This window comes from Alosa sapidissima, chromosome 8 (genome assembly GCF_018492685.1).
Source record: "Alosa sapidissima isolate fAloSap1 chromosome 8, fAloSap1.pri, whole genome shotgun sequence".
Classification (NCBI taxonomy): Eukaryota; Metazoa; Chordata; class Actinopteri; order Clupeiformes; family Clupeidae; genus Alosa; species Alosa sapidissima.
The window spans coordinates 30,202,511-30,217,851 of record NC_055964.1 but is presented as its reverse complement, the minus strand read 5'-3'; the positions used below and the strand labels follow the sequence as shown (position 1 = coordinate 30,217,851).

At 43.5% G+C, this 15,341-nt stretch overlaps 3 protein-coding genes across 4 annotated transcripts in view; 2 read left to right on the top strand and 1 right to left on the bottom strand.

The window, feature by feature from the left end:
- LOC121714945 (tripartite motif-containing protein 16-like) overlaps positions 1-15,341 on the bottom strand; it is a 1,397,702-nt gene that overhangs the window by 393,490 nt on the left and 988,871 nt on the right. The gene's annotated exons all lie outside the window — the stretch shown is intronic.
- The window catches only part of LOC121714956 (tripartite motif-containing protein 16-like), a 964,796-nt gene that overhangs the window by 880,607 nt on the left and 68,848 nt on the right, over positions 1-15,341 (top strand). The gene's annotated exons all lie outside the window — the stretch shown is intronic.
- LOC121715639 overlaps positions 1-15,341 on the top strand; it is a 59,593-nt gene that overhangs the window by 25,064 nt on the left and 19,188 nt on the right. Inside the window, exons 5-11 of the mRNA XM_042101509.1 lie at positions 8-67; positions 874-933; positions 3,295-3,336; positions 6,721-6,780; positions 9,240-9,281; positions 12,666-12,725; positions 15,185-15,226. Of these exons, the coding sequence (XP_041957443.1) occupies positions 8-67; positions 874-933; positions 3,295-3,336; positions 6,721-6,780; positions 9,240-9,281; positions 12,666-12,725; positions 15,185-15,226 (366 nt within the window). The remainder of the gene's footprint in view (positions 1-7; positions 68-873; positions 934-3,294; positions 3,337-6,720; positions 6,781-9,239; positions 9,282-12,665; positions 12,726-15,184; positions 15,227-15,341) is intronic.

The following is a 15,341-nucleotide window of genomic DNA, read 5'->3' as shown; positions in this document are numbered from 1 at the left end:
TTCCCAGATACTGATCCTGAACACCCAGTCAGAAGAACACACAGTTATGAGGCACTGCCATCAACAAGTAAGTCTTTACTGACTGATTCTAACAGCCGCTGCTTTACATCTGGGGTCTAGCAAATTAATTATCGTTTCACTGAATCTTTTCATCTTTAAAACCTTCTTTTAGCTGCCAAACCTACGAGACATGGGGAATTGCTTGAAGCCTGTTCCTATACTGTATCTGTGCATAGTGATATTCATGGCATCATGTTGGTCATCACTAACAGCTGGTGATGATTCATTAATCAGGCAAAGTGACTTACAAATGTTTACTTGTGTTATTTGTACCCAGATATTTTTGGTCATTCAATGTGTTATATACCAACTTAAATGACCCATTTGCTCTGCTGTTTATTGGGTTAAGGAATTGATTCAAATGGTTACATTACAAATGAATCGCCATTTAGCTGACACTCTGTCATTCATTCAAGTGTTTGTGGAATCACAACAAACATATACGGGCACATGCACACACACACACACACACAATGAGAGGATGACATATTCAAAGAAGAAGTAGCCAAGATATCTATAACAGGTTGGACAACATTCTAGAATAGACATAATCATGAACTACTTACATAAAAACTCATGTTAAAATAGCTTTGGGTTAATTCTCTCAACACTGACACATATCCAGATCATCCACTCTTAGAATGTGAATATGTCCTTTTTTCTGAAGAACTAACAGGCCGGTCACAGATGCTAAACACAAACATTTCCCAGAAAGATAGAGTACACATGACGATAATATACCTGCAAAGCAAGATGTGTGTTGGTTTGTTCTGTAGATCCTGGGTGAATGAGTGTCTCTGTGTTGGTTCCCAGGTACTGATCCTGAACACCCAGTCAGAAAAACAAACAGTTACGAGGCACTGCCACCAACAAGTAAGTCTTTACTGACTGATTCTAACAGCCTTTAAGCTTTACATCTGGGTTCTAGCAAATGAATTATCGTTTCACTGAATCTTTTCATCTTTAAAACCTTCTTTTAGCCGCCAAACCTATGAGACATGGGGAATTGATTGAAGCCTGCTCCTATTAGCCTAACGTTTTCATACTCAAAATTCTAGTCAGAATATGAGTCTGATATTGCTCCATTGGGAAATAATTATGGGGCGTGTTTCAACCAGTACGGGGGAATGCCCCTGTACTCAAAGTTATTGTGCCGTCAATATCTCCTACAACACCCCTTAGCGAAATCTAAGAGATACGTAGCAGGGTAGGCTATTAGGAAAAACGGATATTTTCCCTCCGTTTTTAAAAATAATTCCAATGCTACAAACATGTTATAACCAGCTGGGGAAGGGTGTAGCAAATCCCTTGAGCAAACAGGTGGCCAATCAGATTTCAAACGAAATTTTCAGAAATAATCGTTTTCAGTGATAAAACCTCATTAAAATAATATGCATTTTTTCATCTGTCATCTGTCTCCTTCTAGCCACAGCATTTTTTTTGCAAACAAAATCAACCTAAGCGTGCTCAGATGACGTGATAGACGAGGCACTGTTGCTCACCTGTCCACCATCGTAATAGCCCAATCTGATTGGTCCAAACAGCTCTTGTTCGAGCATGGCATCATGTTGGTCATCACTATCGGTGTGATGATTCATTAATTAGGCAAAGAGACTTACAAATGCTTACTCATGTTATTTGTACCCAGATATTTTTGGTCATTCAATGTGTAATATACCAACTTAAACGACCCATTTGCTGTGCAGTTTGTTGGGTTGAGGAATTGATTCAAATAGTTCCATTACATTAAAGTGAATCATCATTTAGCTGACAAACTTATCCAGAGAAACCCACAGTGAACTAACTACAGGAAGTACTGAAGCAATTTGGGGTTTGGGGCCCTGCTCAGAGGCACATTGGTGGCAGCCCCTGGGATCAAACTCACAACCTTTAGGTGTTCAATTTGGAAGCTCCCGAACCACTAGACCATCAGCCCCCACATCTGAAGGTGTTCTGAACCTGCTCTTCCCGTCCAGGGGGTCGTTTCTAGAAATGTTAGCAACGACGTTGCTCAACCACCATGGTACGACGCAACTTGCGACCAAACAACGACACTGTTACACCTGTTTCCAGAAAGCATCGTACCTGTGTCGCAATTCGCTACCTCCGACGTTCGAACACCATAGTTCCAACAACGTTGTTGATGATGCAGCAATACATATCATTGGTGGAAACAGTGACAACGTGTAATACCCCACCCCCTAGAAATGTTCTGTCACGGCCTATGTCGACATGTTTCTAATCTAAACCGAGTGATTAATGCTGGTATTGTCATTGCCATCAGCCAAAACCTAAACCTATTGCAAGTATATAAAACAGTTAAGCAGACCAATACGAGTCATTAGTTGTGTTAAATATCTATGTGTTGGAAAAAATATATAGCCTGGACAAATATCTGGGTATCCCATAGGTTATCAACTGTCTCGTGGCTTAACGGCGGCGCGTTGGTGCACTGCGCGCTCGGCCGGAGTTCGCATCCTATCTCTTCTTTTCATCTCTGAGTACGAGTAGGCCTACGAGACACAACAATAGGTTTTGACCATACATATTTATGTATATAGTTACTCTACATCGAGAGACCATAGGTACAATACATCAGTCAAAAACAATTGAATCTACGTGTCACACAGTTCACCTGCAGGTAGCGAGAAGCAAGAGGACAATCTCACATCATAAGAAAATCGAACCTACAAAGTTGGGATAACAAGTCTTCTGCTCTAGCCACTACACCATTTATCACTGCTGTTTTAAGAGTCTGGGAAGATTATAATACTAAAAGCAAGGCAATACTCGAATTAACATAAATAGAAAGAATGAGCCAAGTAGGGGAGTCAGTGTCTTAATCAAAATTAAGCTACAGGATAGATCAATCATTGAGTCACGAGATAAACATCCACTTCGCAATTTTTGGTTAGGCGGTTGTGATTTTTGGTTAGGCGCTCCGGACACCCAACAGGAACTACCAAGGAACGACACAAGTGCGACTGCCTAGGGGCAGTAGTTCAAACGACCAAACTTTGCGTCCTTGTTTGCGATTGAGAGTTCGAACTACCCTTTCTAGAAACACCAAATCCAAGAACGATGGAGCGTACTACCAAGGTTGCGACGCAAGTTAGCAAACAACGCTTTCTAGAAACGACCCCCAGATGAAGATCAGTGATGCTTGAATGAGTGCATCTCCATCTTCACTTTGGTTCAAGTTTGGTTAGTTGTAATGCATTTTTTCTTTCTCAGTGTCTGACGTCCAGGACCCTGAGCCAGCAAACAGGGAGGAGCGTAAGTTGGTTTGGTCTACAAACACTGAGACAAACATCAGAATCAGAATCAACTTTATTGGCCAGGTTTGCGTAAACAAACAAGGGATTTGACTCCGGTTAATCTTTGCTCTCAAAGTACACTCGAACAAATAAAACATAAAAATAAAACATAAAAGAATAAAAAACAGAACAGTAAGAATAGAATGAAGGGCAGTAGAATATGGCTATGTGTAAGAATAAATACGGTATGTACATTTGCAAATAAATAGACACTATGGGTGGGATAGGGTAATGCATTTGTCCGGAGGGGAAATGTGGCTGGGAATGTCCGCCTCCTTGTTGTCCCTCTCAAGGTTGCCATGGTCGTGGACACCTCAACAGGCACAGGCAAGATGCAATATATAATTGAAAAGAGGGTGGACATAGTGCAATATCAGTATAGGCTGAGGTTTAAGATTAAATATAAATATAGTGCAAGGCAGTTCAATGCAGTGATAATGTATTAATAACAAGATTGTAACTGTAAGATTGAAGTGCACATCAGGTAGATGAGTAGACCAGGTTGATTGACTTTGTTCGGTGTAACGGTGGGTGCTATTTCTGAGTGTCAACAGAGTGACTGCTTGGGGGAAGAAGCTGTCTTTGTTTCAGCTGGTTTCGGTGAACAGTGCCCTGTATTGTCTACCAGAGGGAAGGAGGTTGAACAGTTTGTGACCAGGATGTGAGGAGTCTGTAGAGATTTTTGCTGCCCTTTTCCTGACCCTGGAACAGTACAGGTCCTGGATGGTGGGGAGGTCAGCTCCATTTTATCCTCTCTGCAGTCCTAATTGTCCATTGCAGTTTGGCCCTGTCCCGTTTGGTGGCTGACCCAAACCAGACAGTGATGGAGGTGCAGATGACAGACTGAATGATGGCTGAGTAGAAAGTGGTCAGCAGCCCGTTAGGCAGGTTAAACTTCCTTAGATGTCTCAGACGCTGGATAGCGTCAATGTGGGGAGACCATTTTAGGTCCTGTGAAATGATTGATCCCAGGAACCTAAAGGAATCCACATTGGACACTGTGTTGTTCTGAATGGTTAAGAGGGGAGTGGGGGGGACTTCTCCTAAAGTCCACTGTCATCTCCACAGTCTTCTTGGGGTTAAGAGAGGGGGAAGAGCAGCGGGGAAAATACACACCCCTGTGGGGCGCTTGTACTGATGGACCGGATTTTGGATAAGATGCTCCCCAGTCCGACATGCTGCTGCCTGTCAGTCAGAAAGCTGATGATCCACTGACAGTTAGAAGCAGGCATTGATAACTGGGTGAGTTTCTGATGTTGGAGTTCAGGCATGATGGTGTTGACGCCGAGCTGAAGTTCACAAACAGGATCCTGGCCTACGTCCCTGGGGAGTCGAGGTGGTACAGGATGAATTGCAGTCCCACCGCCCAGTTGCCGACCTGTTTGCCCTGTAGACAAACTGCAGGAGGCCCAGCAGGGGTCCTGTTATATCCTTCAGATGGCACAACACCAGTCTTTCAAAGGATTTCATGACCACAGACGTCAGGGTGACGAGCCTGTCCTGTCATTTATTCCTGTGATGGAGGACTTTTTTGGGACAGGGATGATGGTGGAGCTTTTGAAGCAGGAAGGCACCTCACACAGAGGGGAACACACCATCAGGTCCTGGAGCCTTCTTGATCTTCTGCTTCTGAAAGAGCCGGTACACATCCCTCTCGCAGATTGTTAGTGCAGGTGGGGGAAGGGATTGGGTTTTGATGGGAAACCTATGATAATGGGTGCTTTTCAGACCTGCAGTAAAAGTAATTCAGGTCATCAGTCAGTCTGGAATTATCTACAGGTGGGGGTGATGGTCTCTTGTAATTTGTGACCCGTTGCAAGCCTCTTCAAACTGATACAGGGTTGTTGGCTGAGAGGCTATTTTTTAGCTTCTCACTGTAGCTTCTTTTGGCTACCCTGATCTCCTTTGTCAGCTTGTTCCTGGCCTGCTTATATAGGTCCCGGTCCCCACTCCTGTAGGCCTCTTCTTTTGCTTGGCGTAGCTTCCTAAGATTAGGATTGAACCAAGGTTTGCTGTTATTGTATGTGCAGAAGGTCTTGGTTTGCACACAGATGCAAAAACTGATATAGGATGTTACCGTATCAGTGAGGTCATTGAGGTCTGTAGCTGCAGCTTTAAAAACGCTCCAGTTGGTGCAGTCAAAGCAAGCCTGCAGCTCCAGCTTGGATTCCCTTGTCCATTTCTTAACAGTTTTTGACACAGGTTTAGAAGTTTTTAGTTTCTGCCTGTAGGTTGGGATGAGGTGAAGCAGACAGTGGTCTGAGAGTCCTAGAGCTGCCTGGGAAACGACATGATAGGCATCTTTTAAAAACTGTGTAACAGTGGGCCAATGTGTTTTTGTCCCTGGTGGGAATCTTGATATGCTGTCTGTATTTAGGGAGTTCCTGACTGAGATTGGCGCTGTTAAAATCCCCAACAATAATGGTGAGAGAGTCCGGGTGTTTTTTTCTGAATGTCTGTTATCTGGTCAGCTAGCTGTTGTAATGCGTCTACTATGCAGGCTTGTGGCGGAATGTAGGCACCGACCATAACAAACGAAGAGAATTTCCGCGGAGAATAGAATGGCTTACAGTTTATGAAGATGGTCTCTAAGTGTGGTCTTTTCCAGCACTGTAACATCTGTACACCAACCTTCGTTTAAGTAGAAACAAATTTCTGCACCCTGAAAGTTCTTTGTTGCGGTCCGTTTCTATAAGTTGGAAACCAGGCAGCTTAATTGCGTTGTCCAGAATGCTTTCGCAGAGCCCTGTGAAACACAGGGCGGCGGATTTGTAAAAGTCAGAGTTGGTTTGGTTTAGAAGCAGCAGCTCATCCATTTTGCTTGCTACAGACCGGACGTTTGCCAGGTGAATGGCTGGAAGCGAGGTGTGTATTCCCCGCTTCCTTAATTTCATCAGCGCTCCTGCTCGTTTCCCACATCTGCGTCTCCGGCAGATTCGCTGGAAAACCGCAGTGCCTCCAACAAGCATTTCGGTAAGAGTTGTTGGATCAGGGAAAATTGGAGAAAAAGTTCCTAAAGAGGTTTGCCTGATGTTTAATAGTTCTTCCCTTGTAAAAGTAACTGCTGAAATATTGCAGAAAACGTGATAAACACACAAAAACAAAGTACTAGAGAGCGAAGTATCCAGGTAGCCATCTGCGGCGACATCTTGGATCCATGTACACACGCATTCATTCATTCATTCATTCACTCCACCCTTAGAATTTGAATCTGTCAGTTATATTCCATGCCACGGATTCAAATTTAAGAGTACACATGACAATAATATACAAGCAAACCAAGATGTGTGTTGGTTTGTTCTGTTGATCCTGGGTGAATATGTGTCTCTGTGTTGGTTTCCAGATTCTGATCCTGAGCTCCCAGTCAAAAGAACAAACAGTAATGAGGCACAGCCACTACCAGGTAAGTCTTTACTGACTGATTCTAACAGCCTCTAGGCCTTTACATGTGGAGTCTAGAATAGGAATGATAGTTTCACTTAATCTTTTCATCTTTAAAACCTTCTTTCAGATGTCAAAACTAAGAGACATGGGAAAGGGCCCCAGTGTTTGAAATTAAGACACTTAAAGTGTTTAGGAGTCAAAAAATGGCTGATCTTTAATGCAATAACTACATAAGTATACAGATGGCCATTATCAGCAACCATTCATCCAATATGCCAAAGGCACATTCTTTTTACTAATCTGATATAATATTAAAAGGCTAACTGAGAAAACATTGGAGAACCCTGGAGCAAACAGGTGGCCAATCAGAGATTTCAAACGAACGAGGGAACAACTTGTCGCAAAGCAACACACTGTTTTCCCTTGATGAAAGTGAAACCATGAGTTTTCCCACATCTCAACTTTGGCCAAAGTTTTCAGAAATAATCGATTTCAGTGATGAAACCTCATTGAAATAATATGCATTTTTTCATCTGTCATCTGTCTCCTTCTAGCCACAGCGTTTTTTTTTGCAAAAAAAATCAACCTAAGCGTGCTCAGATGACGTGATAGACGAGGCACTGTTGCTCACCTGTCCATCATCGTAATAGCCCAATTTGATTGGTCCAAACAGCTCTTGTTCGAGCATAGTTGCTCCACAACAGAGCAATGCCAGACCGACCTCACATGTTGTGAGCGGGGCTAAGTTCGGAGTTCGGCTGGCACCAAGGCTATGCTCCTATACCTGGGCATAGTGATATTCATGGCATCATGTTGGTCATCACTATCGGTGTGATGATTCATTAATTAGGCAAAGAGACTTACAAATGCTTACTCATGTTATTTGTACCCAGATATTTTTGGTCATTCAATGTGTAATATACCAACTTAAACGACCCATTTGCTGTGCAGTTTGTTGGGTTGAGGAATTGATTCAAATAGTTCCATTACATTAAAGTGAATCATCATTTAGCTGACAAACTTATCCAGAGAAACCCACAGTGAACTAACTACAGAAAGTACTGAAGCAATTTGGGGTTTGGGGCCCTGCTCAGAGGCACATTGGTGGCAGCCCCTGGGATCAAACTCACAACCTTTAGGTGTTCAATTTGGAAGCTCCCGAACCACTAGACCATCAGCCCCCACATCTGAAGGTGTTCTGAACCTGCTCTTCTCGTCCAGGGGGTCGTTTCTAGAAAAGTTAGCAACGACGTTGCTCAACCACCATGGTACGACGCAACTTGCGACCAAACAACGACACTGTTACACCTGTTTCCAGAAAGCATCGTACCTGTGTCGCAATTCGCTACCTCCGACGTTCGAACACAATAGTTCCAACAACGTTGTTGATGATGCAGCAATACATATCATTGGTGGAAACAGTGACAACGTGTAATACCCCACCCCCTAGAAATGTTCTGTCACGGCCTATGTCAACATGTTTCTAATCTAAACCGAGTGATTAATGCTGGTATTGTCATTGCCATCAGCCAAAACCTAAACCTATTGCAAGTATATAAAACAGTTAAGCAGACCAATATGAGTCATTAGTTGTGTTAAATATCTATGTGTTGGAAAAAATATATAGCCTGGACAAATATCTGGGTATCCCATAGGTTATCAACTGTCTCGTGGCTTAACGGCGGCGCGTTGGTGCACTGCGCGCTCGGCCGGAGTTCACATCCTATCTCTTCTTTTCATCTCTGAGTACGAGTAGGCCTACGAGACACAACAATAGGTTTTGACCATACATATTTATGTATATAGTTACTCTACATCGAGAGACCATAGGTACAATACATCAGTCAAAAACAATTGAATCTACGTGTCACACAGTTCACCTGCAGGTAGCGAGAAGCAAGAGGACAATCTCACATCATAAGAAAATCGAACCTACAAAGTTGGGATAACAAGTCTTCTGCTCTAGCCACTACACCATTTATCACTGCTTTTTTAAGAGTCTGGGAAGATTATAATACTAAAAGCAAGGCAATACTCGAATTAACATAAATAGCAAGAATGAGCCAAGTAGGGGAGTCAGTGTCTTAATCAAAATTAAGCTACAGGATAGATCAATCATTGAGTCACGAGATAAACATCCACTTCGCAATTTTTGGTTAGGCAGTTGTGATTTTTGGTTAGGCGCTCCGGACACCAACAGCAACTACCAAGGAATGACATAAGTGCGACTGCCTAGGGGCAGTAGTTCAAACGACCAAACTTTGCGTCCTTGTTTGCGATTGAGAGTTCGAACTACCCTTTCTAGAAACACCAAATCCAAGAACGATGGAGCGTACTACCAAGGTTGCGACGCAAGTTAGCAAACGACGCTTTCTAGAAACGACCCCCAGATGAAGATCAGTGATGCTTGAATGAGTGCATCTCCATCTTCACTTTGGTTCAAGTTTGGTTAGTTGTAATGCATTTTTTCTTTCTCAGTGTCTGACGTCCAGGACCCTGAGCCAGCAAACAGGGAGGAGCGTAAGTTGGTTTGGTCTACAAACACTGAGAAAAACATCAGAATCAGAATCAACTTTATTGGCCAGGTTTGCGTAAACAAACAAGGGATTTGACTCCGGTTAATCTTTGCTCTCAAAGTACACTCGAACAAATAAAACATAAAAATAAAACATAAAAGAATAAAAAACAGAACAGTAAGAATAGAATGAAGGGCAGTAGAATATGGCTATGTGTAAGAATAAATACGGTATGTACATTTGCAAATAAATAGACACTATGGGTGGGATAGGGTAATGCATTTGTCCGGAGGGGAAATGTGGCTGGGAATGTCCGCCTCCTTGTTGTCCCTCTCAAGGTTGCCATGGTCGTGGACACCTCAACAGGCACAGGCAAGATGCAATATATAATTGAAAAGAGGGTGGACATAGTGCAATATCAGTATAGGCTGAGGTTTAAGATTAAATATAAATATAGTGCAAGGCAGTTCAATGCAGTGATAATGTATTAATAACAAGATTGTAACTGTAAGATTGAAGTGCACATCAGGTAGATGAGTAGACCAGGTTGATTGACTTTGTTCGGTGTAACGGTGGGTGCTATTTCTGAGTGTCAACAGAGTGACTGCTTGGGGGAAGAAGCTGTCTTTGTTTCAGCTGGTTTCGGTGAACAGTGCCCTGTATTGTCTACCAGAGGGAAGGAGGTTGAACAGTTTGTGACCAGGATGTGAGGAGTCTGTAGAGATTTTTGCTGCCCTTTTCCTGACCCTGGAACAGTACAGGTCCTGGATGGTGGGGAGGTCAGCTCCATTTTATCCTCTCTGCAGTCCTAATTGTCCATTGCAGTTTGGCCCTGTCCCGTTTGGTGGCTGACCCAAACCAGACAGTGATGGAGGTGCAGATGACAGACTGAATGATGGCTGAGTAGAAAGTGGTCAGCAGCCCGTTAGGCAGGTTAAACTTCCTTAGATGTCTCAGACGCTGGATAGCGTCAATGTGGGGAGACCATTTTAGGTCCTGTGAAATGATTGATCCCAGGAACCTAAAGGAATCCACATTGGACACTGTGTTGTTCTGAATGGTTAAGAGGGGAGTGGGGGGGACTTCTCCTAAAGTCCACTGTCATCTCCACAGTCTTCTTGGGGTTAAGAGAGGGGGAAGAGCAGCGGGGAAAAGACACACCCCTGTGGGGCGTTTGTACTGATGGACCGGATTTTGGATAAGATGCTCCCCAGTCCGACATGCTGCTGCCTGTCAGTCAGAAAGCTGATGATCCACTGACAGTTAGAAGCAGGCATTGATAACTGGGTGAGTTTCTGATGTTGGAGTTCAGGCATGATGGTGTTGACGCCGAGCTGAAGTTCACAAACAGGATCCTGGCCTACGTCCCTGGGGAGTCGAGGTGGTACAGGATGAATTGCAGTCCCACCGCCCAGTTGCCGACCTGTTTGCCCTGTAGACAAACTGCAGGAGGCCCAGCAGGGGTCCTGTTATATCCTTCAGATGGCACAACACCAGTCTTTCAAAGGATTTCATGACCACAGACGTCAGGGTGACGAGCCTGTCCTGTCATTTATTCCTGTGATGGAGGACTTTTTTGGGACAGGGATGATGGTGGAGCTTTTGAAGCAGGAAGGCACCTCACACAGAGGGGAACACACCATCAGGTCCTGGAGCCTTCTTGATCTTCTGCTTCTGAAAGAGCCGGTACACATCCCTCTCGCAGATTGTTAGTGCAGGTGGGGGAAGGGATTGGGTTTTGATGGGAAACCTATGATAATGGGTGCTTTTCAGACCTGCAGTAAAAGTAATTCAGGTCATCAGTCAGTCTGGAATTATCTGCAGGTGGGGGTGATGGTCTCTTGTAATTTGTGACCCGTTGCAAGCCTCTTCAAACTGATACAGGGTTGTTGGCTGAGAGGCTATTTTTTAGCTTCTCACTGTAGCTTCTTTTGGCTACCCTGATCTCCTTTGTCAGCTTGTTCCTGGCCTGCTTATATAGGTCCCGGTCCCCACTCCTGTAGGCCTCTTCTTTTGCTTGGCGTAGCTTCCTAAGATTAGGATTGAACCAAGGTTTGCTGTTATTGTATGTGCAGAAGGTCTTGGTTTGCACACAGATGCAAAAACTGATATAGGATGTTACCGTATCAGTGAGGTCATTGAGGTCTGTAGCTGCAGCTTTAAAAACGCTCCAGTTGGTGCAGTCAAAGCAAGCCTGCAGCTCCAGCTTGGATTCCCTTGTCCATTTCTTAACAGTTTTTGACACAGGTTTAGAAGTTTTTAGTTTCTGCCTGTAGGTTGGGATGAGGTGAAGCAGACAGTGGTCTGAGAGTCCTAGAGCTGCCTGGGAAACGACATGATAGGCATCTTTTAAAAACTGAGTAACAGTGGGCCAATGTGTTTTTGTCCCTGGTGGGAATCTTGATATGCTGTCTGTATTTAGGGAGTTCCTGACTGAGATTGGCGCTGTTAAAATCCCCAACAATAATGGTGAGAGAGTCCGGGTGTTTTTTTCTGAATGTCTGTTATCTGGTCAGCTAGCTGTTGTAATGCGTCTACTATGCAGGCTTGTGGCGGAATGTAGGCACCGACCATAACAAACGAAGAGAATTTCCGCGGAGAATAGAATGGCTTACAGTTTATGAAGATGGTCTCTAAGTGTGGTCTTTTCCAGCACTGTAACATCTGTACACCAACCTTCGTTTAAGTAGAAACAAATTTCTGCACCCTGAAAGTTCTTTGTTGCGGTCCGTTTCTATAAGTTGGAAACCAGGCAGCTTAATTGCGTTGTCCAGAATGCTTTCGCAGAGCCCTGTGAAACACAGGGCGGCGGATCTGTAAAAGTCAGAGTTGGTTTGGTTTAGAAGCAGCAGCTCATCCATTTTGCTTGCTACAGACCGGACGTTTGCCAGGTGAATGGCTGGAAGCGAGGTGTGTATTCCCCGCTTCCTTAATTTCATCAGCGCTCCTGCTCGTTTCCCACATCTGCGTCTCCGGCAGATTCGCTGGAAAACCGCAGTGCCTCCAACAAGCATTTCGGTAAGAGTTGTTGGATCAGGGAAAATTGGAGAAAAAGTTCCTAAAGAGGTTTGCCTGATGTTTAATAGTTCTTCCCTTGTAAAAGTAACTGCTGAAATATTGCAGAAAACGTGATAAACACACAAAAACAAAGTACTAGAGAGCGAAGTATCCAGGTAGCCATCTGCGGCGACATCTTGGATCCATGTACACACGCATTCATTCATTCATTCATTCACTCCACCCTTAGAATTTGAATCTGTCAGTTATATTCCATGCCACGGATTCAAATTTAAGAGTACACATGACAATAATATACAAGCAAACCAAGATGTGTGTTGGTTTGTTCTGTTGATCCTGGGTGAATATGTGTCTCTGTGTTGGTTTCCAGATTCTGATCCTGAGCTCCCAGTCAAAAGAACAAACAGTAATGAGGCACAGCCACTACCAGGTAAGTCTTTACTGACTGATTCTAACAGCCTCTAGGCCTTTACATGTGGAGTCTAGAATAGGAATGATAGTTTCACTTAATCTTTTCATCTTTAAAACCTTCTTTCAGATGTCAAAACTAAGAGACATGGGAAAGGGCCCCAGTGTTTGAAATTAAGACACTTAAAGTGTTTAGGAGTCAAAAAATGGCTGATCTTTAATGCAATAACTACATAAGTATACAGATGGCCATTATCAGCAACCATTCATCCAATATGCCAAAGGCACATTCTTTTTACTAATCTGATATAATATTAAAAGGCTAACTGAGAAAACATTGGAGAACCCTGGAGCAAACAGGTGGCCAATCAGAGATTTCAAACGAACGAGGGAACAACTTGTCGCAAAGCAACACACTGTTTTCCCTTGATGAAAGTGAAACCATGAGTTTTCCCACATCTCAACTTTGGCCAAAGTTTTCAGAAATAATCGATTTCAGTGATGAAACCTCATTGAAATAATATGCATTTTTTCATCTGTCATCTGTCTCCTTCTAGCCACAGCGTTTTTTTTTGCAAAAAAAATCAACCTAAGCGTGCTCAGATGACGTGATAGACGAGGCACTGTTGCTCACCTGTCCATCATCGTAATAGCCCAATTTGATTGGTCCAAACAGCTCTTGTTCGAGCATAGTTGCTCCACAACAGAGCAATGCCAGACCGACCTCACATGTTGTGAGCGGGGCTAAGTTCGGAGTTCGGCTGGCACCAAGGCTATGCTCCTATACCTGGGCATAGTGATATTCATGGCATCATGTTGGTCATCACTATCGGTGTGATGATTCATTAATTAGGCAAAGAGACTTACAAATGCTTACTCATGTTATTTGTACCCAGATATTTTTGGTCATTCAATGTGTAATATACCAACTTAAACGACCCATTTGCTGTGCAGTTTGTTGGGTTGAGGAATTGATTCAAATAGTTCCATTACATTAAAGTGAATCATCATTTAGCTGACAAACTTATCCAGAGAAACCCACAGTGAACTAACTACAGAAAGTACTGAAGCAATTTGGGGTTTGGGGCCCTGCTCAGAGGCACATTGGTGGCAGCCCCTGGGATCAAACTCACAACCTTTAGGTGTTCAATTTGGAAGCTCCCGAACCACTAGACCATCAGCCCCCACATCTGAAGGTGTTCTGAACCTGCTCTTCTCGTCCAGGGGGTCGTTTCTAGAAAAGTTAGCAACGACGTTGCTCAACCACCATGGTACGACGCAACTTGCGACCAAACAACGACACTGTTACACCTGTTTCCAGAAAGCATCGTACCTGTGTCGCAATTCGCTACCTCCGACGTTCGAACACAATAGTTCCAACAACGTTGTTGATGATGCAGCAATACATATCATTGGTGGAAACAGTGACAACGTGTAATACCCCACCCCCTAGAAATGTTCTGTCACGGCCTATGTCAACATGTTTCTAATCTAAACCGAGTGATTAATGCTGGTATTGTCATTGCCATCAGCCAAAACCTAAACCTATTGCAAGTATATAAAACAGTTAAGCAGACCAATATGAGTCATTAGTTGTGTTAAATATCTATGTGTTGGAAAAAATATATAGCCTGGACAAATATCTGGGTATCCCATAGGTTATCAACTGTCTCGTGGCTTAACGGCGGCGCGTTGGTGCACTGCGCGCTCGGCCGGAGTTCACATCCTATCTCTTCTTTTCATCTCTGAGTACGAGTAGGCCTACGAGACACAACAATAGGTTTTGACCATACATATTTATGTATATAGTTACTCTACATCGAGAGACCATAGGTACAATACATCAGTCAAAAACAATTGAATCTACGTGTCACACAGTTCACCTGCAGGTAGCGAGAAGCAAGAGGACAATCTCACATCATAAGAAAATCGAACCTACAAAGTTGGGATAACAAGTCTTCTGCTCTAGCCACTACACCATTTATCACTGCTTTTTTAAGAGTCTGGGAAGATTATAATACTAAAAGCAAGGCAATACTCGAATTAACATAAATAGCAAGAATGAGCCAAGTAGGGGAGTCAGTGTCTTAATCAAAATTAAGCTACAGGATAGATCAATCATTGAGTCACGAGATAAACATCCACTTCGCAATTTTTGGTTAGGCAGTTGTGATTTTTGGTTAGGCGCTCCGGACACCAACAGCAACTACCAAGGAATGACATAAGTGCGACTGCCTAGGGGCAGTAGTTCAAACGACCAAACTTTGCGTCCTTGTTTGCGATTGAGAGTTCGAACTACCCTTTCTAGAAACACCAAATCCAAGAACGATGGAGCGTACTACCAAGGTTGCGACGCAAGTTAGCAAACGACGCTTTCTAGAAACGACCCCCAGATGAAGATCAGTGATGCTTGAATGAGTGCATCTCCATCTTCACTTTGGTTCAAGTTTGGTTAGTTGTAATGCATTTTTTCTTTCTCAGTGTCTGACGTCCAGGACCCTGAGCCAGCAAACAGGGAGGAGCGTAAGTTGGTTTGGTCTACAAACACTGAGAAAAACATCAGAATCAGAATCAACTTTATTGGCCAGGTTTGCGTAAACAAACAAGGGATTTGACTCCGGTTAATCTTTGCTCTCAA